Consider the following 27,418-nt stretch of genomic DNA (forward strand, 5'->3'; position numbering starts at 1 on the left):
TGGTTTTCCAACCAGTTTTTCACCCACCTTATAGTAGCTCCATCTAGTTTGCATTTCCCTAGTTTGTTTATGAGAAGGTCATGTGAGACAGTATCAAAAGCTTTACTGAAGTCTAGATATACTATGTCTACCGATTCTCCCCTATCCACAAGGCTTGTCACCCTGTCAAAGAAAGCTATCAGGTTGGTCTGACATGATTTGTTCTTGACCAATCCATGGTGACTGTTACTTATCACCTTATTATCTTCTAGATCAGGGGCGGGCAAACTTTTTGGCCTGAGGGCCGCATCGGGTTTCGTAAATTGTATGGAGGGCCGGTTAGGGGAGGGGGTCATGGCCCAGCCCCCACCTCCTATCTACCACCCCCCCGCCGGCCAGGACTCCTGCCCCATCCAACTGCCCCATTCCCTGATGGTCCCTCTGGGACCCCTGCCCCATCCACACACACCTGCTCCCTGTCCCCTGACTGCCCCTGGGCCCCTGCCGCCCCATCCAACCCCTCCTCTCATTCCTGACGGCCCTCCCGGGACCCTGCCCCATCCACACCCCTTCTCCCTGTCCCCGACTGCCCCCAGAACCCCTGCCCCTCACTGCCCCTGCCACCCCACCCAACCCCCTCCTTCCTGACTATCCCCGGGACCCCTGCCCCATCCACCCACCCTTCTCCCTGTCCCCGACTGCCCCCAGAACCCCTGCCCCTCACTGCCCCTGCCACCCCATCCAACCCCCTCCTTCCTGACTATCCCGGACCCCTGCCCCATTCAACCCCTGTTCCTCCAACCCCTATCCACACCCCGCCCCTGACCACCACCCCGGACTCTCCTGCCCTCTATCCAACCCACCCTGCTCCCTGCCTCCTTACCGTGCTGCCTGGAGCACCAGTGGCTGGCAGTGTTACAGCCACCCGGCTGGAGCCGGACATGCCACCACCGCCACCGCGCAGCTCAGAGCACTGGGTCAGGCCGGGCTCTGCAGCTGCACTGCCCAAGGAGCTCACAGCAGAGCCTTGTGCCGGCTCCGGCAGTGGAGCGAGCGAGCGAGCTGAGGCTGTGGGCGAGGGGGACCAGTGTGGGAGGGCCGGGCAGCGTCTCGGGCTAGAAGCTCGGGGCTCAGCAGGACGGTCCTTGGTCGGATGTGGCCTGCAGGCCATAGTTTGCCCACCCCTGTTCTACACTCACTTGCTATCTTGCGTTTCTTCGGTGCTGCCATTTCTGGTGACTCGTGGTAACTATTTTTCTTTGCTTAATTTTGTTTAGTGGAGAAGCACCTTTTCTGTGACTGGCTCCATCTAGTGTTGAAACTGAGAAGTGCAACAGAGTTGAGCTCAAGCGCCATGTGCGGGCCATATTCAATTATATTTTCAGAATTTGCTGCGGGCCAATAAAAACTGACCCGCGGGCCGTAGTTTGGACACCCCTGTTCTAGATGTTTGCAAATTGATTGCTTAATTATTTGCTCCACTATCTTTCTGAGTACAGAAATTAAGTTGAGTGATCTGTAATTCCCCGGGTTGTCCTTATTTCCTTTTTATAGATGGGCACTATATTTACCCTTTTCCAGTCCTCTGGAATCTCTCCTGTCTTCCATGACTTTTCAAAGTCAATCGCTAATGGCTCAGATATCTCCTCACTCAGCTCCTTGAGTATTCTAGGATGCATTTCATCAGACCCTGGTGACTTGAAGACATCTAACTTGTCTAAGTAAATTTTAACCTGTTCTTTCTCTGTTTTAGCCTCTGATCCTACCTCATTTTCACTGGCATTCACTGTGTTAAACGTCCAATCATCATCAAACTTCCTGGTGAAAACTGAAACAAAAGTAATGAAGCACCTCTGCCATTTCCACATTTTCTGTTATTATCCCTCCCCCATTGAGTAACAGGCCCACCCTGTCCTGGGTCTTCCTCTTGCTTCTAAGATATTTGTAGAATGTTTTCTTGTTACCGTTCATGTCTCTAGCTAGGGGAAAGAGAAGAAATAAGGTGGGGAAGGCAAAGATCACACACGGAGCGGTGGGGGCGGCATCCCAGATGGTATTTGTGATTTAGCTGGTGCTGGTGTCATCTGGGTCCCTGTCTCTGGCCCAGTCTGGTCAGAAGGCAGCGTGCTGAATGGGGAGCCCCCGAACCAGCCAATGGGAGATGCCAGTGCCAGGAGTGTGCCAAGCCCCTCCCACCTGAGATAGGCACCAGAGTCACAGCTGCAGGGAGGTGCATCGCTCTCCTAGTGATCTGCCAATAGGAAGCTGCTACTGGAGCCAGGTGGCATAAGCAGCTAAGGTGTCTCTGGCGGGACTGAATTAGGGCCTTCTCGCTCCACACCGAATAGCCGGTGGAGGAGGGATTGTGCAGCCCGCCTGCCGACTGGCAGCTCAGGAGATAGAACGCTGCCTGGGGATGGGGGCGACCCAGGATCAATCCCTCAGCTCTGCCTGAGGGGAGAGGGGCTTTGAACAGGGGTCTCCCCCTGCCAGGTGTGTGCTCTAACCATTGGGCTAGGGGAGAGTCAGATGAAGGGTTCTATAATGATGTGGGACTCTCACCCCTGCATTACCTCCTGCTGGTTGTCTCTGGGAATTAGCTCATCCAGCCTCCAGAGTGCCCTCTGCAGGCCGGTGTCCCGCTGCCACTTGGCCCCCCATGTCCCTCTTGGACCCAGTGCCCTGCTATCTGGGGTGCTGCCCCTTGGCAGGAAGCCCTTTATCTCAGGGTCTCCCCTCCCCAGGGAACCCCCACCCACTATCCCCACCTCACCTCAGTCGTAGGCTACTGCCAGTCACCAATTAGCCCCCGCGCCCTGGGGCAGACTGCAGTATAAGCTACCCATCATAGGCAAGGTTGGGTCTGGACCTGCTGCCTCTCTCTGCAACCCAGTGCCTCTATGGGGCCTTGGGCAAGGCCCTGCAGCCCGGGGAGTTGCCAGCCTGGAGCTCCCCAGCCTCTCTAGCCTTCCCCCAGCCCTGCCTCACTCTAGGCACCCTGAGCTTCCCAGCAGCCAGGCCTCTCTCTCTCTGAAGGCAGAGAGAGTCTGTTAAACTCCTGGCTGCCCTGACCTTTATAGGACCAGCTGGGTCTGTTTGGGGCATGGCCACAGCTGAGGCCACCTCCCCAATCAGCCCCTGTTGCATCTCAGTGCATTGATGCGGGCATGGACAAAGCACAACAACCAATGTGATTGGTAGCAGAGTCATTTATTTCTCTCCAGCATACTTCTTTTATACAATTAAGGCAGGCAATCAAGCAATTGCTAATTGGTTAATAAGGTACACACAGGCACAGCTATAACTTCATTGGATGACTGTCATCCTGTACAACTCTCTAATTTATTATCCTGTTTACTGCCTACTAGCAGATGAGAAACAGCCAAGGCCAGCTTCTCACTACCCAGCTCACAGCCTAATTAGCCCGTCCTTGAAGCCTAGACACCTCAGCTTCCCACACTCCCATCTGCCAAGTTAGCAATACATTCCCACAAGCCCCCCTTTTCCTGCCCCAGCCCTTTCCCAGGGCTGATTTCAAGCCCTTCCAGGCAGGAGCGGGGTGACCACCCTGCTACTGGCTCCTGCAGGCTCTCCTGTGGAAGCTGTTCCATGGTGGGTAAATAATGAAAGGGTGACTGGAGCAGGGGGCTGGACTCCGGGGCTCCCTCTTGGTGGTGTCCAAGCACTGGGCTACAGTGTCATTCTTTTTCTCTCAGCCCACTGACTGCTGAAATATTTAGCTGCAGTGGAACAGTCATGGGGCCCGAGAGAGAAAAGCCCACCATGGAGGGGGTGCTGTGCTCAGCAGGGAGCTGCTTGGTTTCCACTGGGATCTTGGAGGAAATCCCCCTCCATTTGGGCGTGTAAGCCATCTGAGAGCAATGGGGGGGCTGTGGTGCTCCCCTCTGAGGGGGAGGGGCCTGACACTTTATGGTGCCCACATGGAGGTGGAGCATGGTGAGGAATGGTGGGACCCCGGTCCCTGCCCTCCATGGGCTGGCCTCACTCACCCCATCTTTGTGTTGCAGAGGCAGGCAGCAGGGGCTGTGACCCTGGCACTTACCTAGCAGCAGGTAGCAAGAGTGGCCTCATTGAGCCAAAGAAGCTGCCGAACCCGGTCAGAGAGTCCAAGACCCACCAGGAGCTCCATCGGGAGCTGCTGTTCAGCCACAAGAGGTGAGTGATGCTGCTGGGTGCCCAGAGGGAATGGGGCCAAGGGAAGAGTTACTCCAGCTGATGCAATGAGGCAGTGCTAGGTCCTTGGCCTTTCCTACTTTATGTGGGAGCTCCTTGGCACTCCTGGTCCTCAGGCACCTCCCGCAGTCTGGATGAATTTGCCGAACAGTGCTGGTGCCTCCAGTTATGGGCTGCGGTTCCCTCGGCAGGCCTGAATCAATGGGCCAGGAGCAGGAGTCCCTGAGAATGCTCCTGAGGTCAGTCTCTCCCATGACAGCATGGATGCCTCACAGAACTGGGCAGCTTCCCAGAGCCCCCTGGAAGGGGATGCTGAGAGGGACATGTGTCCTGTACTGATTGCTCCGGGGGCAGGGACGTGAGCAGAATGTTGCCAGGCCTGGGGACAGGGAGCTTGGGAAATGAATAGCTTATCCCCAGCAGAGCGAATGCAAGGACCTGAATACAACCAGGCCAGCTCTGCTGCCGGGGGGACTGTCACAGCATCCCACAGGCTCTGACTGAGCCTGGGAGCAGAGGAAACAGGGTGGGCAACTGAATGAGAGAGGGAAAAGGGAGGCAGTCAAAGACGGCGGGTGCAGAAGAAACAGGGAAGCCCCCCACTTCAGTAAAGCCCATTTGATCCCCTCTCTGCAGGGGGCTGTTGCCAGAACACAAACCAGAGCTCCAGAAGGTTCTGGAGACCAGGAGATTCAAGCAGCTGAAGCAGCAGCAGGAGTCACAGAGGCCCCTGACGGATCTGGAAGAGGAGCTGAGGAAACGACACCGGATGCTGGAGCAGGTCTGTGACAGCCAGTTATTCACTAATCCAGCACCTGTGGCCACAGGATCGGAGCCCTTCCCTCACAACCAGCAAGACACAGCAACAATCGTCCCCTTTCTCGCCTCCCCTCCTGCAGCCTTGTTAGTTTATAGGGTCGTCCTCTGCTCTGTGGTGCGCAAGTGGGTGCTGAAGTGCATGTGAGTAGGAGAATACAACTCCTGAAGGGGGAAAGCTAAGTCAAAATGAGAGTCAGCTGCAAAGCTCATGAGCATGGTGCTGCCTGTGATCATCTTATCTCTAGGGTCAGTGAGTTCCCCAGTCCAAGTCCAGTCCCTGTGAAAGTTCTGTCTCGCACACTCCTTGGTCTCCCAGGACCAGTCGACAGTCTTGTTGTTCCAATGGAGTGTAGCCGTGGGGGGCGGTCATGGTCTTGGAGGGAGAGGAGCCGGAGCCAACCCCATAGAGGGATTTGAATATCGGGACAGATTTTAAATTGGCCTCTGATTCTGTGAGGAGCTGGTGCAGTGAGCAGAGCACCAGGGCGGTAGTTGCCAGCAGCCTTTGTTGCTCAGGAGATGGGCTGGGGGTTTTCCGTCATTTCGAGCATTTCTAGGGCACACAGCATCATTCCTAGGCCTGGTCTAAACCTACAGTGTAGGTCGACCTAGCTACATACCTCAGGGCTGTGAAAAATTCTGTGCCCCGTGTAATGTAGTTAGGTCAACCCGACCCCACCTGTAGATGCAGCTAGGTCAACAGAAGATTTCTCTGGAGGCAGTGGATTTACTACAGCAATTACAAAACACTTTCCATCACTGTAGTGTCTACACTACAGCGGTGTAGCTGGAGCACATGTAGTGTAGACCTGCCCCCAGATGCAAGTTGTACTGACCAAGCCTGGAGGTCACAAATGCATGGTGTAGCACCCCAGTATTATCTCTGCTATCCAAAGCCACAAGTTGGGGTGAGCACCTCCCCCAGACTAGGATTTCCAGTGCTGTCCTAGGGAGGCTGGGCAGGGGAGACAGTCAGTAAACTCTGTCAGGTGGCATTGGAGCCACTGTGTGCAGACAGGACTGTGGAAGGCAACACAACGAAGAACACTGAGCGAATGCGTCAATCTTTAGTAGTACTGCTTGAGCTGTTTCTTGGGCAGGTACAGTGTGTGGTGTGGAGACACATGTGTACTGGCTCCATACCTGGGGACTCATGTATGTGGCACATGCAGTCTGACTGGGGCACAAAGATTTACGTGCGAAAGCCTTGGAGACCAGCTGCCATTTCCTCAGTGGCTGGCCTCGGGATGGGTGTATTGAGAGGAGCCAGCCCAATGGGCTCGGAAGGCTAACCTCAGAGTCTGGTGAATAGGGCTCTCTGGAAACTACTCTAGAGTCCTATAAAATCTAATGAAGAATCAAGTCGTTCCCATAGAACTTTTAAACCACCCTGTGCCATTTAATATTGAATCATAGCTTCCCTTATTTCAGAACTGCTATCACCACATTACACAAACATTGACATCACTGGCATGCTGCTGATTTACACCAGCTGAGAATCTGACCTAGAGAGCTTAACTATTCACTGGATCTTAAAATAACATGAAATCAGGGGTGAGGGATGGGGTTAAGAAGAAAAATGTGGCGTTCATTAAAAACATGGAGGGTCGTATTATTGCCTCACACCAGTGCATCTCCATTGGAATCAATAAGGCTGCACTGTTGTAACTGAGGAGGGGTGAAATTTGGGTTTGGTTTGGTATCCAGTTAGAGATTGGGCAGAAGGTTCGGGTGAGGCGTAGGGTTGGGTTGGACTGTGCTGTGATATATGGCAGAAGGTTCGGGTGTGGCGTTGGGTTGGGCTGTGCTATGATATATGGCAGAAGATTTGAGTGTGTCGGGTTGGATTGGGATGTGGTGTGATATATGACAGAAGGTTCGGATGTGTCAGGGGTTGGACTGGGATGTGGTGTGATATATGGCAGAAGGTTTGGGTGTGGCGTAGGGTTGGGTTGGGTTGGGATGTGGTGTGATATATGGCAGAAGGTTCAGGTGTAGTGTAAGGGTTGGGATGCAGTTTGAGGTATAGCTGACAGTTCGGTTATGAAGCAGGGGTTGGGTACAGATGCAGTTCACGATTTTGCTGGCAGTTTGGGTGTGGATTAGATACCTGGTTGGGCTCTGTTTTGAGGTTTGGCTAATGTCTTGCATGTTTTGGGGGTTGTTTAGGATCCAGTTTGGTGTTCAATGGTTGAGCTATGGAGTATGGGTTGGATTGCGATCTGGTTTGAAGTTTGACTTCAGGTGCGGCATAGGGGTTGGTTGGGATATGGTTTGACATTTGGCTGACAGTTTGAGTGTGGAGTTGGGTAGGAATCTGGTTTGAGGCTTTGCTGATGGTTCTGGTGTAGAGTTGGGTTGCAATCCAGATTGAAACTTGGGTGATGGTTCAGGTGTGGAGTGGGGATTGAATGAGGTCATCTTTGAGGTTTGGCTGATAGGTGTGGTGTGGAGTAGGTTTTGGATTAGGATTCAATTTCACATTTGCCTGACAGTTCAGCTGTGGAGTAGGGTTTGAGGATCCAGTTTGAGGTTTGGCTGACAGTTCAGGTATGGATTAGGCATTTGGCTGAAAGTTTGGATGTGGAGTAGAGGTTGGGTTGGGATCCAACATGAGATTTGGTATATGGTTCGTTTGTGGAGTAGGGGTTTGGTGGGGATGTGGTTCACAGTTTGTCTGACAGTTTTGTGTGGATTAGGGTTTAGGTTGGGATCTGGTTTTAGCTTTGGCTGCTAGTTTGGGTATAGAATAGCAGTTTGTTTGGGTTCTGGTTTGACGTTTGGCTAATGATTAGGATGTGGATTAGGGGTTGTGTTGGGATACTGTTTCAAATTTTGCTGATAGTTTGGGTGTGGAGTCCACATTGGGTTGTGTGGCAAATTGCTGGCACTATTATGATGGGTCTCACGCTTTCTCTTCTTTGGGGGCGGGGTTCAGGGCGCCATTTCTTGCCCCTGAATTGGAATATTAATTGCCCCACTAGTGTCCTAGAGGAGGGGAGTGGAGAGGGAGGGACCTGGGCCCGCCCTCTACTCCAGGTCCCAGCCCAGAGGCCCTGAGAATAGTGGTGAACCACTTGAATTGACGGTTCCTTCCTCTGGGCTACTTCCCTCTCCTGCCCTTCAGATTGTGGGGGCTTCCTGCCCTCCCTCTGCACAAGCCAGGTGCACCTTACCTAGGGTCTTGGACTTCTTAGCCCACCACAGCACTTCTCCAAACTTTCCTCTGCTTCCCTTCAAACTGTTCTCTGCTCCAACACCAAACCTTTCTGCTCCAACTCCTCCTCTGTCTGATTGAAGCAGGGGTTTGTATCAGGTGACTGACTGCAGGTGCTCTAATTGGCTTCAGGTGCTCTAATTGGCTTCAGGTGCTCTAATTAATCTATAGCAAACTTTCTTCCCTCTACAGGGAATAAGGCTCCCTTCTAACCCTCTCCTGCTGCCCTCTGGCCATGCAGTATCACAGTTGAAATCTGGTTTGTGGTTGGGTGTGGAGTAGGGGTTGGTTGGGGATTCAGTTTGAGGTTGTTCTGACCTTTTGGATATGGTGTTGGGGTTGGGTTAGGATCCAGTTTTAGTTTGATTTACGGTTCAGATATGGAGTAGGATTTGGATTGGGATCCAGTTTGTAGTTAGGCTGACGGTTTGGCTGTGGGGTAGGAGTTGGAATTGGATCAGATATGAGGTTTCACAGATGGTTCTGGTGAGCAGTAGGATTGGACTGGGGTACAATTGTAGTTTTTTCTGAGATTTCGGTTGTGGATTATGTGTTGCATTGGGAATCCAGTTTGAGATTTGGCTGCCGGTCTGGGAATGGAATGGGGTTGGATGTGGGATGTAGTTTGAGGCTTGGCTGACAGGATGTGGACTAGGATTTGTGTTGCTATCCAGTTTGAGGTTTGGACAGTTCAGGTGTGAAAAATAGATAGGATTGGGATCAGGTTTGAGGTTTACCTGACATCTGGGTGTGGTGTAGATGTTGGGTGTGTATTAAATTCGAGGTTTGGTTGGCAGTTCACATGTTCAGTAGCAATTGGATAGGAATCTGAGATTTGCTGGATGGTTTGTGTGTGGAGGAGTGATTTGGGTTAGGGTCTGGTTTGAGGTTTGACTGATAACATCAGAGTATGATAGGGGCTGGATGTGGATAAGATTTGAGGTTTGGACAATGATATGGGTGTCAAGATTGGTTTCAGTTGGGATCCAGTTTGAGATTTGGCTGACAGTTCAGATGTGGAGTAGCAATTTGGTAGGTTTAAGATTTGGTGATGGTTCAGGTGTGGAAAAGTGATTGGTTTGGGATGAAGTTTGATGGACAAATTGGGTGTGGAATAGAGATTGGGTTAGATGTGGGCTGAGGTTTGAGTAGGTGCTGAATTGGGATCAGGTTTGACTTGTGGTTTTGGTGTGTAGTAGTGATTAGCTTGAGATCTGGTTCTCAGTTTGGCTGATGGTTTGGGTGTGAAGTAAGAGTTGGGCTCACATCTGGTATGAGGTTTGGGTGGCATTTTTTTTTAGGGACCTCAGGAGATCATCTAGTCCAAACCCCTGCTTAAAGCAGGACCACTCCCTAAATGGCCCCCTTAAGGATTGAACTTACAACCCCAGGTTTAGCAGGCCAATGCTCAAACCACTGAGCTATCCCTCCCCCCCTGCTAGTTCAGATGTGGAGTAGAGTTTGGGCTGAGATCCAGTTTGAGATTTCACTGGCAGTTTAGGTGTGAAGTAGACATTTGGTTGGGATGTGATTTGAGGGTTGTCTGATGGTTTGGGTGTGTAGTAGGATTTGATTTGGGATCCAGTTTTAGGTTTTTCTGCCAGTTCAGATGTGGAGTAAGAGTTGGGTTGGGATTTAGTTTGTAGTTTGACTGATGGTTCAGTTGTGGGTTAGGGCTTGGAATAGGATCAGGTTTGTGATTTTGCTGACAGTTCTGGGGAAAAGGAGGGGTTGGGTTGGGATACAATTGGAGTTTATGCTGATGTTTTGGTTGAGGATTAGGTTTGAATTGGGGATCCAGTTTGAGATTTGGCTGATCTGCTGTAGAATACGATCTGGACTGGAATCTGGTTTGATGTTTGGCTAATGATTTGAGTGTGAAATAGTTGTTGAATTGGGATCTGGTTGGAGGTGTGACTGATAGTTCGGGTGTTGGAGTAGGGGTTGAAGTTTGAGGTTTGACTGATGGTTCTGCTTTGGAGTAGGGTTGTGTTCGAGATTCAGTTTGAGATTTGGCTGATGTTTTGGTGAGGAATAGGGTTTGTGTTTCGATATAGTTGAAGTTTTGACTGAGGATTTGGGTGTTAAGTGGGGGCTAGATTGGGAGCACATCCAAGGTTTGTCTAACTGTTCAAGTGTGGATTCGAGGTTGGGTTGGGATCCAAATTGAGGTTGGGATGTCAGTTTGTGCAGTAGGAAGTGGATTGGGATCAGGTTCTAGGTTTTACCTGATGGCTTCATGTGGATTAGGGGCTGGGTTTGGATATCAGTGCAGTTAAGTATTAGATGCAGTGGGATCCAGTTTGAAGTTTGGCTTACAGCTTGTGTGTGGAGTAGGGGTTGCGTTTGGGTTCGGTTCAAGGTTTAGGTGATGGTTTATATGTCGAGTGGGGCTTCTGTTGGGATCTGGTTTGAGGTTTGACTGATGGTTTGGGTGTGGAGTAGAGGTAGGGTTTGGACCTGGATTGAGCTTTGCTGACAGTTCAGGCATGGAATAGAGGCTGGGCTGAGATCTAGTTCTAGATTTCACTGATGGTTTGGGTGTGGAGTAGGTGTTGGGTTGGGATCTGGTTTGAGGGTTGTCTGATGGTTTGTGTTTGGAGTAGGGGATCCAGTTTGTGGTTTAACTGATATTTCGGTTATGGAGTAGAATTTAGGTTGGGATCAATTCGTGGTTAACCTGATGGTTTGGTTGTGGAGTAGGGGTTGGAATGAGATCAGGCTTGTAGTTTTGCTGGTTCTGGGGAGGAGTAGGACATGGATTTGGATATAATTGGAGTTTTTTCTGATGTTTTGGTTGAGAATTAGGGGTTTGGTTGCAGATCCAGTTTGGGGTTGTGATCCAGTTCAAGGTTTGGCTGGCTGTTTGGAGTAGGGGTTGGGTTATAATCTAGTTGGAGGTTTGGCTGACAGTTTGTACAGAAGTTTGGTTGGGATCAGCTTTGAGGTTCAGCTACTGCTTTGGGTGATGGAACCCAGTTTGAGGTCTGGCTCATTTGCAGCACTTGCAGCAGCATTGGGAGTGGTGCATTATGGGCAGCTATCCCACAGAGCACCTCTTCCCATTCTGGTGCTGTGGCTTGTGGGCACAGGGCAGGGAGGTGTGGGGCATTCTGGGTCCTGTCCCAATGCCCCGTGATGCATTGCTTCACATCCCAGCAATCCGTGTGGTTCCGTCCACATTTGGCGCCATCTTTCAACGTTTTTTGTACTGTGTGCTCTGTCTTTCCTTTCAGTCTATGGGAATGGATCCTGAACTTGTGAGGAATATGCTGATGGGTCTCACAGGCATCTCATGAATTGCAGTCGAGTTACTTCCTAAGCTACAAACTGACAGTGAGGAGTCCAACGATGATGTTGACTCGCATAACGCATACGACACGAGATTGCTTGTGGCATTCACAGACATGCTCACCACAATGGAACACCACTTTTGGGCTCGGGAAACAAGCACTGAGTGGTGGGATCACATTGTCATGCAAGTCTGGGATGACGAGCAGTGGCTGCAGAACTTTCGGATGAGGAAAGCCAGTTTCATGGGACTGTGGGATGAGCTCGCTCCCACCCTGCGGTGCAAGGACACGAGATTGAGAACTGCCCTGCCGGTGGAGGAGCAGGTGGTTATTGCAATCTGGAAGCTGGCAACTCCAGACAGCTACCAATCGGTCACTTACCAGTTTGGAGTGGGAAAGTCAACCGTTGGAATCGTGTTGATGCAAGTTTGCAGGGCCATTAATTGCATCCTGCTCAGAAGAACTGTGACTCTGGGCAACATGCGTGACATTGTGGCTGGCTTTGCACAAATGGGTTTCTCTAACTGTGGAGGGGCAATATATGGGACTTATATTCCAATTCTGGCACCAGCCCACCTAGCCTCCAAGTACATAAATCGGAAGGGGTATTTCTCTATGGTTCTCCAGGTGCTTGTGGATCACCGTGGGCATTTCTTGGACATTAACGCAGGCTGGTCTGGAAAGGTGCATGATGCACCCATCTTTCAGAACACAGTCCTGTTCATGAAGCTGCAAGCTGGCACTTTCTTCCCAGACCAGAAGATCACTGAAGGGGAAGTTGAAAGCCCACTGTGATCCATGGAGACCCTGCCTACCCTTTAATGCCATGGCTCATGAAACCCTACACAGGGAGCCTTGACAACAGCAAGGAGTGGTTCAACAACAGCTGAGTCGGTGCAGAATGAGTGTTGAGGGTGCTTTAGGCCATTTAAAGGACGTTGGCACGGTCTGTATGGGAAGATGGACCTAGCCAATGACAACATCCCAACGGTTATAACCATGTGCTGTACCCTCCATAACATTTGTGAAGGGAAGAGTGAAAGCTTCACTCAGGCATGGAACTCGGAGATTCAACACCTGGAGGCTGAATTTGAACAGCCAGAGACCAGGGCTATTAGAGGGGTGTAGCGTGGGGCTGTAAGGATTAGGAATGCCTTGAGGGAGCAATTCGATGTTGAAAGTCACCAGTAATGTTTGGTGCCCTGCACGGGAGTGAAGTGCAGTGGCTCCAATGCTAGTAGGCATCTGTGTTTGCTATGTATGATGCACTGACTTGCAATGCCTGTTGCTTTCCTGGGCTATGGTATCTTTTCCTTAATGCAATAAAGAATGTTTTCAAAGCCAAAAAATTCATTTATTGAAAAGAAACAACTGCTGGGGAAACAGAAAGGGCATGTCACATCTGTGCTGTGTGGGAGGAGGGAAGAGGCAGGGTGGGGAATGGGACAATCACAGATTTGTGTATGTCCTGTTATCATATTCAGCCTTCCTGTCTGGAGTGCCGTGCAATGAGAACTGCACTTCAGGCTGGCTAAAATGCATGGTGATGGGGGTTGAGTGCAGTGGGTAAGGGACGTAGTTTGCAGGGATGGGTGGTGAAGCTACAGGTGCTGGAGGCAGCTGGTGGCAGTAAGAAACCGGGTGTTGAGGGAAGTGGATTGGCGGTGACATGGGGGCACAAGGGAAAGAGTTTTGGTACAAGGGCTGCAGTGCGGGGGCGGGCGCGGATCTGCTCTGTCTGCAGTGCTATGAGCGTCAGTATCGAGTCCGCTTGGCGCTCCACAATGCTTATGAGCCGCTCCGTGCTTTGGTGCTGGTGATCCACAGTCTGCTGGCAGAGCCTCCTTTCAGTCTCCTGACACTCCTACGCGTTTTGATTTTCAGTAAGGGACTGCTGCATGACTTCATGCAGCAGGTCCTCTTTGGTTCTTCGCGTACGCTTCCTGATTCTTTGGAGTCTTTTGGCCGTTGATAACAAGGATGGCTGGGATCTCAAGGTTGCATCTGTAAAGCCAAAATGCAACACTTGACAGAGGCAGCATTGTTCACACTAGACAGAGCAATGATTCGGCCATACTTAAAGACAAGTACAATGTACACAATAGCAGAAAGTGCCAGTCCCAAAACGAGTGCACATAACCCACAGGTGCCCCAAAACGGTGAGTAAGCACAGGGGCAAGGGGGACTGATTGTTTCAGGGCCACAGTGTCCTCTGGGGTTGGTTCTGTGCCTTGGGGAGAGCCAACAGCTGAACACTGAACACTGTCCCATTTTCCACAGGATGAGTTCATCCTGGAAGATATCTCGCTGCTGAGGGAGATCTGGGAAGAAAGGGAGGGTCTTCTACTACAATGCAGCTTCCGCCTTGGCCCATATGCAGCTTGCCTGTGTGCAGCAATGGTCCCCCAGCCCCTCATAGCACAGTGGCACAGACATGTTAGCCTGACTGACAAAGGAGCACAGTAGCTCTGACAAGGAATCTGCGCAAGTGCATTGCAAGTTTCTGCATGAGACCTTTTGAAGAGATCACTGAGGCGGATTACTGTGATGTGAGAGAGCACATCAATGCCCTATTCCACATCTAGGGATGCATGCAGCCCTAACCCTTCTCGCACTAAGAGCCCACACCAAACAACTACCTTCCCAAAATAAAAGCCACTTACCGGGCACCACCTCTGCTGTTTGTTCTTCCCCAAGCACCGTCTGCTGTTACTGGCTACCTTCCTCCTGGCTTGAAAACAGCTTCTGGCTGCATGCATCTAGGGATGCTGGGCAGTCCTCTGGCTCTGGGCCCCCCTCCTCCTCAGCACCCTCACTCCCGCTTTCCTCCTCCTGCCTTGTTGTACTCTGTGCTGCTACAGCCTCTGAAGTGTCCATGGTTGTCAGGGTTCCTTCCCCACTCTGAACTCTGGGGTACAGATGTGGGGACCCACATGAAAGACCCCCTAAACTTATTTTTACCAGCTCAGGTTAAAAACTTCCCCAAGGCACAAATTCCTTCCTTGTCTTAGTATCGCTGCCACCACCAAGTGATTTAAACAAACATTTAGGGAGGCCTACTTGGAGCCCTACCTTCCCCAAATATCCCCCCAAGTCCCTACACCCCCTTTCCTGGGGAGGCTTGAGAATAATATCCTCACCAATTGGTACAGGTGAACACAGATCCAAACCCTTGAATCTTAAGAACAATGAAAAATCAATCAGGTTCTTAAAAGAAGAATTTTAATTAAATAAAAGATAAAAGATTCATCTCTGTAAAATCAGGATGGTAAGTACTTTACAGAATAACAAAAGACTCAAAAACACAGAGGATTTCCCCTCTAGGCAAAACTTAAAGTTACAAAAACCTCTCTCTTAGCACAGAGAAAATTCACAAGCTAAAACAAAAGATAACCTAACACATTTCTTTCCTATTACTTACTATTTCTGCAGTACTAGATGCTTAGTTCAGATATGCTTAAGGAGATGTAATTTCCTTGTCCTGTTTCCTGGCTGGCTCTGAGAGACACAGACCAAAAACCTTCCCTCACAGATTTGAAAGCATCTTCTCCCCTTATTGGTCCTTTTGGTCAGGTGCCACCCAGGTTATCTGAGCTTCTTAACTCTTTACAGATAAAAGAGGAATTAACCCTTTACAGAGTAAAAAGGGATTTTATGCTACCCTTAGCTGTATGTTTATGACAATGGTGCTCTTCAGAGTGGAGGTGGGGTCGCCCCCAAGTATTGAGTCCAGCTGTTTGTAGAAACGGCAGGTCGTGGGGGCAGCACCGGAGTGGCGGTTTGCCTTGCAGGCTTTGTGGTAGGAATTCCGCAGCTCCTTCACTTTAACCCTGCACTGCAGTGCATCCCGATCATGGTCCTTGATATCTGCCTGAAGGTATTGTAATTCCTATGGCTGTAGCACAGCTGGGACTGGACAGCTTCCTCCCCACAAACACTGAGGTCCAGCACCTCGCCATAGGCGGCGAGTTCTGTGGGCCCGTGGGGCCCAGGCTCCACCAATAATCCTGAAGCTGGGCCCAGCTCCACCAATGTTTGGGCCCCAGGCCCTGTGCTTCAGGGGTCCCCGCGTCGCAACACCAGGCGCTCTCACCTCAGCGGCAGCTCCCGGGAGAGGCCCCGGCAGCGACTGGGCCATTGGCCCAGCCAATGGGAACCCCAGCCAATGGGAGCTGCCGGGGGCGGTGCTGGAGCTGCCTGGCCGCGCCTCCACAGCAGGGAGCGGGAGGGAGCCACAGGCAGCCGCTGAGCCCTGGGCAGAGCAGCAGCAGGGTCTGTCCCTGTCAGACAGACTCAGCCGGTTAGCTGTGGGGGCAGCCAGACACACAGACACAGCCGGGGAGTGGGGGTTGGTGGGGACAAACAGACACAGCCAGGGGGTTGTGGGACAGACACACACAGCGGGGGGGGGCAGACAGACAGACACAGCCGGGGGTTGTGGGACAGACACACACAGCGGGGGGGGGGGCGGACAGACAGACAGACACAGCCAGGGGTTGTGGGACAGACACACACAGCCGGGGGTGGTGGGGACAGACAGACAGACACAGCCAGGGTGGTGGGGACAGACAGACACAAAGACACAGCCGGGGGGGGGGGGTGACAAACAGACACAGCTGGGGGATTGTGGGACAGACACACTCAGCTGGGGTGGTGGGGGCAGACAGAGACACAGCCGGGGGTTGTGGGACAGACAGACACAAGGACACAGCCAGGGGGTTGTGGGACAGACACACACCAGGACACAGCTGGGGGGTTGTCAGACAGACGGACACAGCTGGGGGGTTGTGGGGACAGACAGATGGAGCCATGGGTGGGGGAAAGGAGCAGCAATGGGCACCCCGGGGCTGGTATAAAATACACAGGATGGGGGGGGGCTTCCTGAGGGGACCATAGCAACACCCCCTGCAGAGCAGACCCAGGTTGCAGCTGGCTCCGCCCATCACAGCCCCCTGCCCCACAGAGACCCACACAACCCTCTGCCCCCTCGAGAGACTCCCAATGACCCCTGTGCCCCTGTCACTCCTCTCCAGAGAGCCCTCCCCTTTGTGCCAGCCCACTCCCCTCCCCCACTGCCTCCCCTCCTCCAAAGCTCCCTACAATCTCCCCCTTTGCCTTCCGCCCCCCAGCCCAGCCCATTCCATTGGCCGGGAGGCTCCCAGTCTAGTGGCTATCAGGGCCCATGGGAGCTGCACCTGAGGCAGGGTGCCTGTTTGCAGATGCAGACCTGCCTGGCTGTGCCTCCACAGCACAGGGAGGGGGAGCCACAGGTGAGCAAGCCCTGGTCATCATCATCATCACAGGCCCAGTAATTCTCTGGATATTTAATTTCACTGAGGCAAAATGTGTGCAATTTTATGGGTTGAATGATTGAATGACATAATACCCACCTGCCCGCATTGTCCATCACTAAGTCCAGTAATTTTGTCAAGTGTTTGTTGCACAACATGGTGGTGACTACCCCTACCTTGTGCTTCAGGGGGTGATGGGGTCCAGGGCAGCCTGTTATAGCCTGTTATAGAGCTACCTGATTAGTAATTGGATATGTTGGCTGGCATCTTTTTTTACGTGTTCGCTCCCCCTGATGTTAGAACCTGGCTACACCACTGGGGAGGGGAGCTTCCTAGACCTGTGCAGCTGGGGCTTAGGTGAATTTTGTGGTACTGTGCCCCTCCCCAGCTACCACCCTGCAGTCCCCACTCCTGCACCATTCTGGGCAAGGGGTAGCCCCATCCCCAGTGAGGCTATGGTGAGGGGTGGCAGCAGGGGAGGCCACACGTGATGGCAACCTCCCCCCCTCGGTTCCGACCATAGGGGAGGCGAGTGGGCTTTCTGGACCTGAGAGGGACCCTAGGAGCATGTGCAGTGAACTGTGGGGGAGAGGAGGGGTCCCTCCCCTGGAGCTTGCTGCTGCCAGGGAGGGTGGAGGGGAGTCCTCTTTGGCCCTAGCCCTGGGGCAGCCTGTCTGCACCCCAAGTTCCTTATCCCCAGCCCTGCCCCAGAGTCCTTACCTGACGGGAAAAACACGCAACTTAAATTTGGTGGTCAGTTTAGAGTATCATAGAATATCAGGGTTGGAAGGGGCCTCAGGAGGTCATCCAGTCCAACCTCATGCTCAAAGCAGGACCAATTCCCAACTAAATCATCCCAGCCAGGGCTTTGTCAAGCCGGGCCTTAAAAACCTCTAAGGAAGGAGATTCCACCACCTCCCTAGGTAACCCATTCCAGTGTTTCACCACCCTCCTAGTGAAAAAGTTTTTCTTAATATCCAACCTAAACCTCCCCCACTGCAACTTGAGACCATTACTCCTTATTCTGTCATCTTCTACCACTGAGCAGCCACCAGCAAAACAAGGTGGTAGGGGCGCAAAAAAAAATCTGGTAGGGCCGGGGGCGGGCGGCGGGCCGGGACGACTGGGACGCCGCGCAGGCACTGGAGCGAGGGGGGTTCGGGGCTGGCTCAGCTGGACCTCCGCCCGCAGGCATGGGCGCGCGCGCTCGAAGCAAGCCCCGCCGCCGCCCGCCGCCCCGCCGCCCCGCGAGGAGAGGTCAGCCGAGCCAGCCGGGACCTCTGCTGTCATCATGCCCCGGGAGGTCCACACTGCCCCGCGGCCCGGGGGCGCGCGCGCCCGATGCTTGGGGGGGGCCAAAAAAAGCTAGCCGCGCCTGCCACTGAGAACAGTCTAGATCCATCCTCTTTGTAACCCCTATCAGGTAGTTGAAAGCAGCTATCAAATCCTCCCTCATTCTTCTCTTCTGCAGACTAAACCATCCCAGTTCCCTCAGCCTCTCCTCAGAAGTCATGTGCTCCAGCCCCCTAATCATTTTTGTTGCCCTCCACTGGATTTTCCAGTTTTTCCACATCCTTCTTGCAATGTGGGGCCCAAAACTGCACGTAGTACTCTAGATGAGGCCTCACCAATGTTGAATAGAGGAGAATGATCATGTCCCTCGATCTGCTGGCAATGTCCCTACTTATACAGCCCAAAATGCTGTTAGCCTTCTTGACAAAGGCCAGAGGAGGGAGTGTTAGTGCCTGTGCGGACTTCTGGGAAGTGCATGGGGTGGAAGGGGATGCTGGGATGCTCTGGAACCACTCCTTCAAAGCCAGTCAGGACTCTGGGGGAGCCTCCTCTCTGAGCAGACTGTCTCCAGGGCAAGAAGCTTACACCTTCCTGGGTCTGACCTCAGAGCATTCAGCATGCCCTTCCACACCATGCACTTTCCGCAGTGAGTCCGCCCAGGCGGGGTCCTGGGGCAGCCAGAGGTCCCTGCACCCCAACTCCGCAGTCAGATGTGACTCTCAGACAGACTGTAAAACAGAAGGTTTATTAGATGACGGGAACATAGTTTAAACAGAGCTTGTTGGTACAGAAAACAGAACCCCTCTGTCAGGTCCATCTTGCGGGGTGGGGAGCCCAGAACCAAGTTCTGAGTCTCTCCCCCTTTCCCCAGCCAGCTCCAAACTGACACTCCCTCCTCTGGCCTCTGTGTCTCTTCTGGACAAGGAGGCCACCTGATCTCTTTGTCCCCAACACCTTCAGTTGGCATCTTGCAGGGGAAACTGAGGCACCCACACAGTATTAAGAGAAAATATTAAGAACATTCCCACTTCATCACAACAGGTGCAACAAAATATAATACTGTATATTGAAGTAGGCAAGTGCCTGACTTTCCACTTTTAATTGACCCTTGTAATCTTGTGGCGCTGACGCGTTGTAGCTTCATTTTATATTGGCTTACAGGGCGGGAGCAGGGGGGCACCACCATTTTGGGCCCCACCAAAAATTATACAAACCTGCCACCTATGCACCTCGCCATTGCTCCATACTGGGGATCGCCTGGCACATGGAGGCATGGTTACCTGGAAAGATGTGCTGAGAGCACTCCACACCTGGCTGAGCAACCAGGAAGGGGAATTTCAAAATTCCCAGAGAACTTAAAGGGCAGTTCTGATGATTGTCACCTGAGGGCAGGGCAGTAGAGTTCAAAGTGATGACCAGAGTTGCTAGAACAGGCATTGTGGGACACTTCTGGAGGCCGATCAGAGTGCATTAATAGACCAGGGCATCTATACTGGCACCGCAGTGCTCCAGCTGGGGCGCAGCAAGCTTTATGCTTCTCACGGAGGTGGATTACCAGGAGCGATCCAGCTGCGGAGTCTGGGCGCTCTACGTGCCTTGCCAGTGTGGACACCTCAGGAGTTAGGGCACCTGGGGCTGATTTAATATGCTCTAACTTGCAAATGTAGACAAGGTCTTTCTTCTGATGCAGTTTTGGTTCAAGCAGAGGCTGGGGTGGTGTGGGTGGGAAGGTCTTTCATGAGTCAGACAGGCTGCGTACTGTGCCCTGGTTCCCCAAGAACCCAGCAGCTGGGTAACAGTTTGATTTGTTGTTTTGCATATGGTGTAGGTGTTGAGATGAGTTCTGGTTTGAGATATGTCTGACAGTTCTGGTGTGGAGCAGGAGTTGGGCCTGCATGTAGTGTGAGGCTTGGTTGACCATTTGGATATGGAATATATATTGGGTTGGATCTGGTTTGAGGTTTGACTGATGGGCGTGGAGTAGGGTTTGTGTTAGGATGCAGGTCGAGGTTTGGTTGTGTAGTATGGGTTTGGTTGGAATCTAGTTCAAGGGTTGGCTGACAGTTTATGTAGTCTTTGTATTGGAATAGTCTTTGTTTTGGGATCTCGTTAGAGGTTTGGTAACTGTGAAGAAGGGGTTGGGTTGTGATCTGGTTTGAGGTTTGGCTAACGGTTCAATTGTGGAGTTGGGCTGGCAAGCAGTTCAAGCTTTGGCAGACAGTTTGGTGTGGTGTAGGGTGTCATGGAGTCACCAGGCCAATGCTCTGGAACTACTCCATATGAAGCCACTCAGGACTCTGGGGGAGCCTCCTCTCTCTGAGCAGACTGTCTCCAGGACAAGAAGCTTATGCAGCTTTGACCTTCCTGGGTCTGACCTTGGAGCATTCAGCATCCTCTTATCACACCGTGTGCTTCCTGCAGTGAGTCTGCCTGGGCGGGGCTCCCGGGAAAGCCAGAGGGCCCTGCACCCCAACTCCGCAGTCAGACATGACTCTCAACCAGCGTAAAACGGAAGGTTTATTAGTCGACAGGAACACAGCATAGAACAGAACTTGTTAGCACAGAAATAAGTGACTCTCAGACAAGTCCATCTTGGGGGAAGCCTGGGCCAGATGCCCTGGACCACCCTTCCAGTCCCCTCAAGCAGACTGCCCAGCTTCCAGTGACCTGACCTCAGACACCCTTGTTGCTCCTCCTCCTGGTCTTTGTCTTGCTTCCCAGGCAGAGTCACCTGGTCACATCCCTCTCCTGGGTCTCAGGATATGAATGGCACCGGCCATAGCCTACATGCAGGCAGCTGGAGCAGTCTCACCTGCCCCTGAGGGCCTCAGCCAAAGTCTCACACCTTTATTCCCACCCCCTATGCATTAGTGCAGCACACAGGGAAACTGAGGCACACACAGTAATCATGCAAAACAGTAAAACTCACATAGGCTCACATACAACATAACAAGGGAAAATCCCCACTTCATCCCATAGGAATAGGGTCTGTATCTGGTTTGAGCTTTGGCTTATGGTTCTGATGTCAAGTAGGGCTTGGATTGGGATCCGGTTTGACATTTGACTGATGATTTGGGTTTGAAGTAGGGGTTGGACTGGGATCCAGTCTGAGGTTTGACTAATGGTTAGGGTGTTGTAACAGTTAGGTGAGTTAGCACCAGTTCGTGGTTTGGGTGAGAATCTGCTTTGGAGTGGGGTTTTGGTTGGAGATCTAATTTGAGATTTGAATGACAGTTCAGATATGGAGTAGGAGTTGAGTTTGGATCTAGTTTGAGCTTTGGCTGATGGTTGGGGTATAGAGCAGAGGTTGCATTTTGTATCTGGTTCTAGGATTGGGATTGGGTTGTGATATTGTTTGAGGTTCGGGGAAGGATTTGGGATTAAGTTGATGTGGTTTGAGGTTTGGCTGATGGGATGGGCATGAAGTAGGGATTGGGTTGCGATGTGGTTTGAGGTTCGGGTGTACAGTTGGGATTGGGTTGGGATGTGCTTTCAGGTTTGGCTGATGGGACGGGCGTGTAATTGGGATTGGGTTGGGACGTGGTTTGACATTCAAGGGTTGAGTTGGGATTGAGTTGGGATGTGGTTTGAGGTTTGGATGATGGTTCGGGGATGGAGTTGGGATTGGATTGGGATGTGGTTTGAGGTTTGGCTGATGGGACGGGTGTGACATTATTGATATAAACTGGGACCATATAGAACATGGTTTGCAACCAAGATCCTGTAGTGGCACCAAATCTTATGTAAAGGGGGTCATATAAGGTGTCTAAGACCATGTCATAAACAAATAGTTAAGGGTTAAGGTCTCTTTTACCTGTAAAGGGTTAACAAGCTCAGTGGACCTGGCTAACACCTGACCAGAGGACCAATCAGGGGACAAAATACTTTCAAACCTTGGTGGAGGGAAGCCTTTGTTTGTGTTCTTTGTTTTGGGAGCTGTTCTCTCTTTGGATCTAAGAGGGGCCAGACGTATATCCAGGCTCTCCAAGCTTCCTGAAGTATTCTCTTCTATTCAGTATAGTGAGTATTAGAAAGGCAGATTAGTCTTTTTGATTGATTTCTGTATTTGCAAATGTGTGTTTTGCTGGAGAAATATTTTATTTTTGTTTGCTGTTACTGGTGCTTATACTGGGGGGGGGGATGGAGTCCCTCTAGTTTTTATAAGCTGTATACCCTGTAAACATTTCCATCCTGATTTTACAGAGATTTTTACTTTTCTTTCTTTAATTAAAAGCTTTTCTTTTTAAGAAACTGTTTGATTTTTCCCTTGTTTGAGACCAGGGACTCACCAGGGATAGGTGTGGGGAAGAGAGGAGGGGGGAAGCTGAATCCCTCTTCGTTTTAGATTCAAGGAGTTTGAATCAGTGTGGAGTGTCTCAAGGCAACCCAGGGACGGGAAAGGAGTGGGGGAATGGTTAAGTTCCCCTTGTGTTGAGATCCAAGGAGTTTGGATCTGTGTTCCCCAGGGAACGCTTTGGGGGAACAGAAAGTGTGCCAGACACTAATCTCTGGCTGGTGGCAGCATTACCAGATCTAAACTAGGATTTAAGTTTAGAAGGATCCATGCAGGTCCCCATCTTTTGGATGCTAAAGTTCAAAGTGGGGAATAAACCTATGACAGACCAGGTTATGGGTTGCTGGTTATAATTATGCTATCTATATGTAAGTATCATTTTTTAGTTGAAGTTATAAGTATTGGCTCTATACTGTCTGTATTTCAAATTTGTGCTGTGTTTTTGGGAAACATCCCAGACAAGTTGGTGTTAGCTCTGCCTAGCCTGCTTGATGGCCCATTAAGGATCATCAGCTACACAATTTACCCATGGAGAGAAGGCAGATACGCCTTGTAACTCAGCAAAGTATGCAGGGACTTGCCCATGTGACTCCAGACTCCATTTTGCTGTAATTTTCCACAGTAAGAACAAAGAGGTTCTTACACCTGGAAAAGCCTATATAAGGCTAATGCCTCATCTCCATCTTGTCTTCAATCCTGCTTCTTACCTCTGGAGGGATTTTGCTACAAACTGAAGCTCTACACAAAGGACTAATGACCCATCCCAGTGGGGGATGTGCTCCAGAGACTTGATTTGAACCTGCAGTTTACTCCATCACTGCTACAAGCCTGAACTAAGAACTTTGCCATTACTATATGTAATTGATTCCATTTAACCAATTCTAGCTCTCATCTCTACCTTTTTCCCTTTATGAATAAACCTTTAGATTTTAGATTCTAAAGGATTGGCAACAGCGTGATTTGTGGGTAAGATCTGATGTGTATATTGACCTGGGTCTGGAGCTTGATTCTTTGGAATCGAGAGAACCTTTTTCTTTTATTGGGGTGTTGGTTTTCATAACCATTCATCCCCAGGACGAGTGGGACTGGTGGTGATACTGGGAGACTGGAGTGTTTAAGGAAATTGCTTGTGTGACTTCTGGTTAGCCAGTGGGGTGAAACCAAAGTCCTTTTTGTCTGGCTGGTTTGGTTTGCTTTAGAGGTGGAAAAGCCCCAGCCTAAGGCTGTAACTGCCCTGTTTAAGCAGTTGGTCCTGAATTGGCACTCTCAGTTGGGACCCGCCAGAACCGCCTCGTCACAACGGGTGTGGAGTATGGGATTGGGTTGGGATGTGGTTTGAGGTTTGGCTGATGGATGGGCGTGGAGTTCTGATTCAGTTGGGATGCGGTTTGAGGTTTGGCTGATGGCTCGGGGGTGGAGTTGGGATTGGGTCGGGATGTGGTTTAAGGTTTGGTTTACAGTTTGGGTGTGGAGTTGTGATGGAATTGGGATGTGGTTTGAGTTTGGGTGTGGAGTTGGGACTGGGTTAGGATGTGTTTTGAGTTTTGGGTGACAGGATGGGCATGGAGTTGGGATTGGGTTGGGATATGGTTTGAGGTTCGAGGATGGAGTTTGGATTGAGTTGGGATGTGGTTTGAGATTTGGCTCATGGGATGGGCATGGAGTTGGGATTGGGTAGGGATACGGTTTGAGGCTTGGCTGATGTCTCGGGGGTGGAGTTGGGATTCGGTTGGGATGAGGTTTGAGGTTTGGTTTACAGTTTGGGTTAGGAGTTGGGATGGGATTGGGATGTGGTTTGAGTTTGGGTGTGGAGTTGGGATTGGGTTAGGATGTGTTTTGAGGTTCAGGGGTGGAGTTGGGATGTGGTTTGAAGTTAGGCTGATGGTTCGGGGGTGGAGTTGGGATTGGATTGGGATGTGGTTTGAGGTTTGGCTGATGATTCGGGGATGGAGTTGGGATTGGGTTGGGATGTGGTTTGAGTTCGGGTGTGGAGTTGGGATTGGGTTGGGATTTGGTTTGAGGTTTGGGTGACGGGATGGGCATCAAGTTGAGATTGGGTTGGGATGTGGTTCGAGGTTTGGCTGACGGGACGGGCGTGGAGTAGGGATTGGATTGGGTTTTGGTTTGAGGTCTGGCTGACGGTTCGGGGGTGGAGTTGGAATTAGATTGGGATGTGGTTTGAGGTTCGGGGGTGGAGTTGAGATTGAGTTTGGATGTGGGTTGAGATTTGGCTGATGGTTCCGGGGTGGAGTTGGGATTGGGTTGGGATGTGTTTTGCGGTTCAGGTGTGGAGTTGGGATGTGGTTTGAGGTTTGGCTGATGGTTCCGGGGTGGAGTTGGAATTGGATTGGGATGTGGTTATTGGTTCGGGTGTGGTGTTGGAATTGGATTGGGATGTGGTTTGAGGTTCGGGTGTCGAGTTGGGATTGGACTGGGATGTAGTTTGAGGCTTGCTGATGGGACGGGCATGGAGTTGGGATTGGGTTGGGATGTGGTTTTATGTTTGGTTTACAGTTTGGGTGTGGAGTTGCGATGGAATTGGGATGTGGTTTGAAGTTTGGCTGATGGCTCGGGGGTGGAGTTGGGATTGGGTCAGGATGTGGTTTGAGGTTTGGTTTACAGTTTGGGTGTGGAGTTGCGATGGAATTGGGATGTGGTTTGAGGTTTGGGTGACGGGACGGGCGTGGAGTTGGGATTGGGTTGGGATGTGGTTTGAGGTTCGGGGGTGGAGTTGGGATTGAGTTGCGATGTGGTTTGAGGTTTGGCTGATGGGATGGGCATGGAGTATGGGATTGGGTTGGGATGTGGTTTGAGGTTTGGGTGACGGAATGGGCGTGGAGTTTACGTGGAGTTGGGATTGGGTTGGGATATGATTTGAGGTTCGAGGATGGAGTTTGGATTGAGTTGGGATGTGGTTTGAGATTTGGCTCATGGGATGGGCATGGAGTTGGGATTGGGTAGGGATACGGTTTGAGGCTTGGCTGATGTCTCGGGGGTGGAGTTGGGATGAGGTTTGAGGTTTGGTTTACAGTTTGGGTTAGGAGTTGGGATGGGATTGGGATGTGGTTTGAGTTTGGGTGTGGAGTTGGGATTTGGTTTGAAGTTAGGCTGATGGTTCAGGGGTAGAGTTGGGATTGGATTGGGATGTGGTTTGAGGTTTGGATATGGAGTTGGGATTGGGTTGGGATGTGGTTTTGAGGTTTGGCTGATGATTCGGGGATGGAGTTGGGATTGGATTGGGATGTGGGTTGAGTTTCGGGGGTGGAGGTTTGATTTGGTTTGAGGTTTGGCTGATGGTTGGGGGGTGGAGTTGGGATTGGATTGGGATGTGGTTTGAGGTTTGGCTGATGGTTTTGGTGTGGAGTTGGGATTGGGTTGGGATGTGGTTTGAGTTCGGGTGTGGAGTTGGGATTGGGTTGGGATTTGGTTTGAGGTTTGGGTGACGGGATGGGCATCAAGTTGAGATTGGGTTGGGATTGGTTCGAGGTTTGGCTGACGGGACGGGCGTGGAGTAGGGATTGGATTGGGTTTTGGTTTGAGGTTCGGGGGTGGAGTTGAGATTGAGTTTAGATGTGGTTTGAGATTTGGCTGATGGTTCCAGGGTGGAGTGGGGATTGGGTTGGGATGTGTTTGGTTCAGGTGTGGAGTTGGGATGTGGTTTGAGGTTTGGCTGACGGTTGCTGGGTGGAGCTGGAATTGGATTGGGATGTGGTTATTGGTTCGGGTGTGGTGTTGGAATTGGATTGGGATGTGGTTTGAGGTTCGGGTGTTGAGTTGGGATTGGACTGGGATGTGGTTTGAGGCTTGCTGATGGGACGGGCATGGAGTTGGGATTGGGTTGGGATGTGGTTTTAGGTTTGGTTTACAGTTTGGGTGTGGAGTTGGGATGGGATTGGGATGTGGTTTGAATTTTGGTTGACAGTTCGGGCATGGATTTGGGATTGAGTTGGGATGTGGTTTGAGGTTTGGGTGACAGGATGTGCGTGGAGTTGGGATTGGGTTGGGATGTGGTTTGAGGTTTGGCTGATGGATGGGCGTGGAGTTCTGATTCAGTTGGGATGTGGTTTGAGGTTTGGCTGATGGCTCGGGGGTGGAGTTGGAATTAGGTCAGGATGTGGTTTGAGGTTTGGTTTACAGTTTGGGTGTGGAGTTGGGTTGGGATATGGTTTGAGTTTTGAGGATGGAGTTTGGATTGGGTTGGGATGTGGTTTGAGGTTTGGGTGACAGGACGGGCGTGGAGTTGGGATTGGGTTGGGATATGATTTGAGGTTCGAGGATGGAGTTTGGATTGAGTTGGGATGTGGTTTGAGATTTGGCTCATGGGATGGGCATGGAGTTGGGATTGGGTTTGAGATGGAGTTGGGATGAGTTTTGAGGTTTGGGTGACGGGATGGGCGTGGAGTTGGGATTGGGTTGGGATGTGGTTTGAGGTTCGGGGGTGGAGTTGGGATAGAGTTGCGATGTGGTTCGAGGTTTGGCTGATGGGATGGGCATGGAGTATGGGATTGGGTTGGGATGTGGTTTGAGTTTTGAGGATGGAGTTTGGATTGAGTTGGGATGTGGTTTAAGGTTTGGCTGATGGGATGGGCATGGAGTATGGGATTGGGTTGGGATGTGGTTTGAGTTTTGAGGATGGAGTTTGGATTGAGTTGGGATGTGGTTTAAGGTTTGGCTGATGGGACGGGCGTGGAGTATGGGATTGGGTTGGGATGTGGTTTGAGGTTTGGGTGACAGGACGGGCGTGGAGTTGGGATTGGGTTGGGATATGATTTGAGGTTCGAGGATGGAGTTTGGATTGAGTTGGGATGTGGTTTGAGATTTGGTTCATGGGATGGGCATGGAGTTGGGATTGGGTAGGGATACGGTTTGAGGCTTGGCTGATGTCTCGGGGGTGGAGCTGGGATGAGGTTTGAGGTTTGGTTTACAGTTTGGGTTAGGAGTTGGGATGGGATTGGGATGTGGTTTGAGTTTGGGTGTGGAGTTGGGATTGGGTTAGGATGTGTTTTGAGATTCGGGGGTGGAGTTGGGATTTGGTTTG

General features: G+C 51.3%; 1 protein-coding gene across 1 annotated transcript in view; it reads left to right on the top strand.

Moving 5' to 3' along the window:
• LOC120404954 (protein FAM107B-like) overlaps positions 1-27,418 on the top strand; it is a 78,435-nt gene that overhangs the window by 25,027 nt on the left and 25,990 nt on the right. Inside the window, exons 3-4 of the mRNA XM_039538071.1 lie at positions 4,008-4,155; positions 4,810-4,954. Of these exons, the coding sequence (XP_039394005.1) occupies positions 4,008-4,155; positions 4,810-4,954 (293 nt within the window). The remainder of the gene's footprint in view (positions 1-4,007; positions 4,156-4,809; positions 4,955-27,418) is intronic.

The sequence above is a fragment of the Mauremys reevesii genome, linkage group 4 (genome assembly GCF_016161935.1).
Source record: "Mauremys reevesii isolate NIE-2019 linkage group 4, ASM1616193v1, whole genome shotgun sequence".
Classification (NCBI taxonomy): domain Eukaryota; kingdom Metazoa; phylum Chordata; order Testudines; family Geoemydidae; genus Mauremys; species Mauremys reevesii.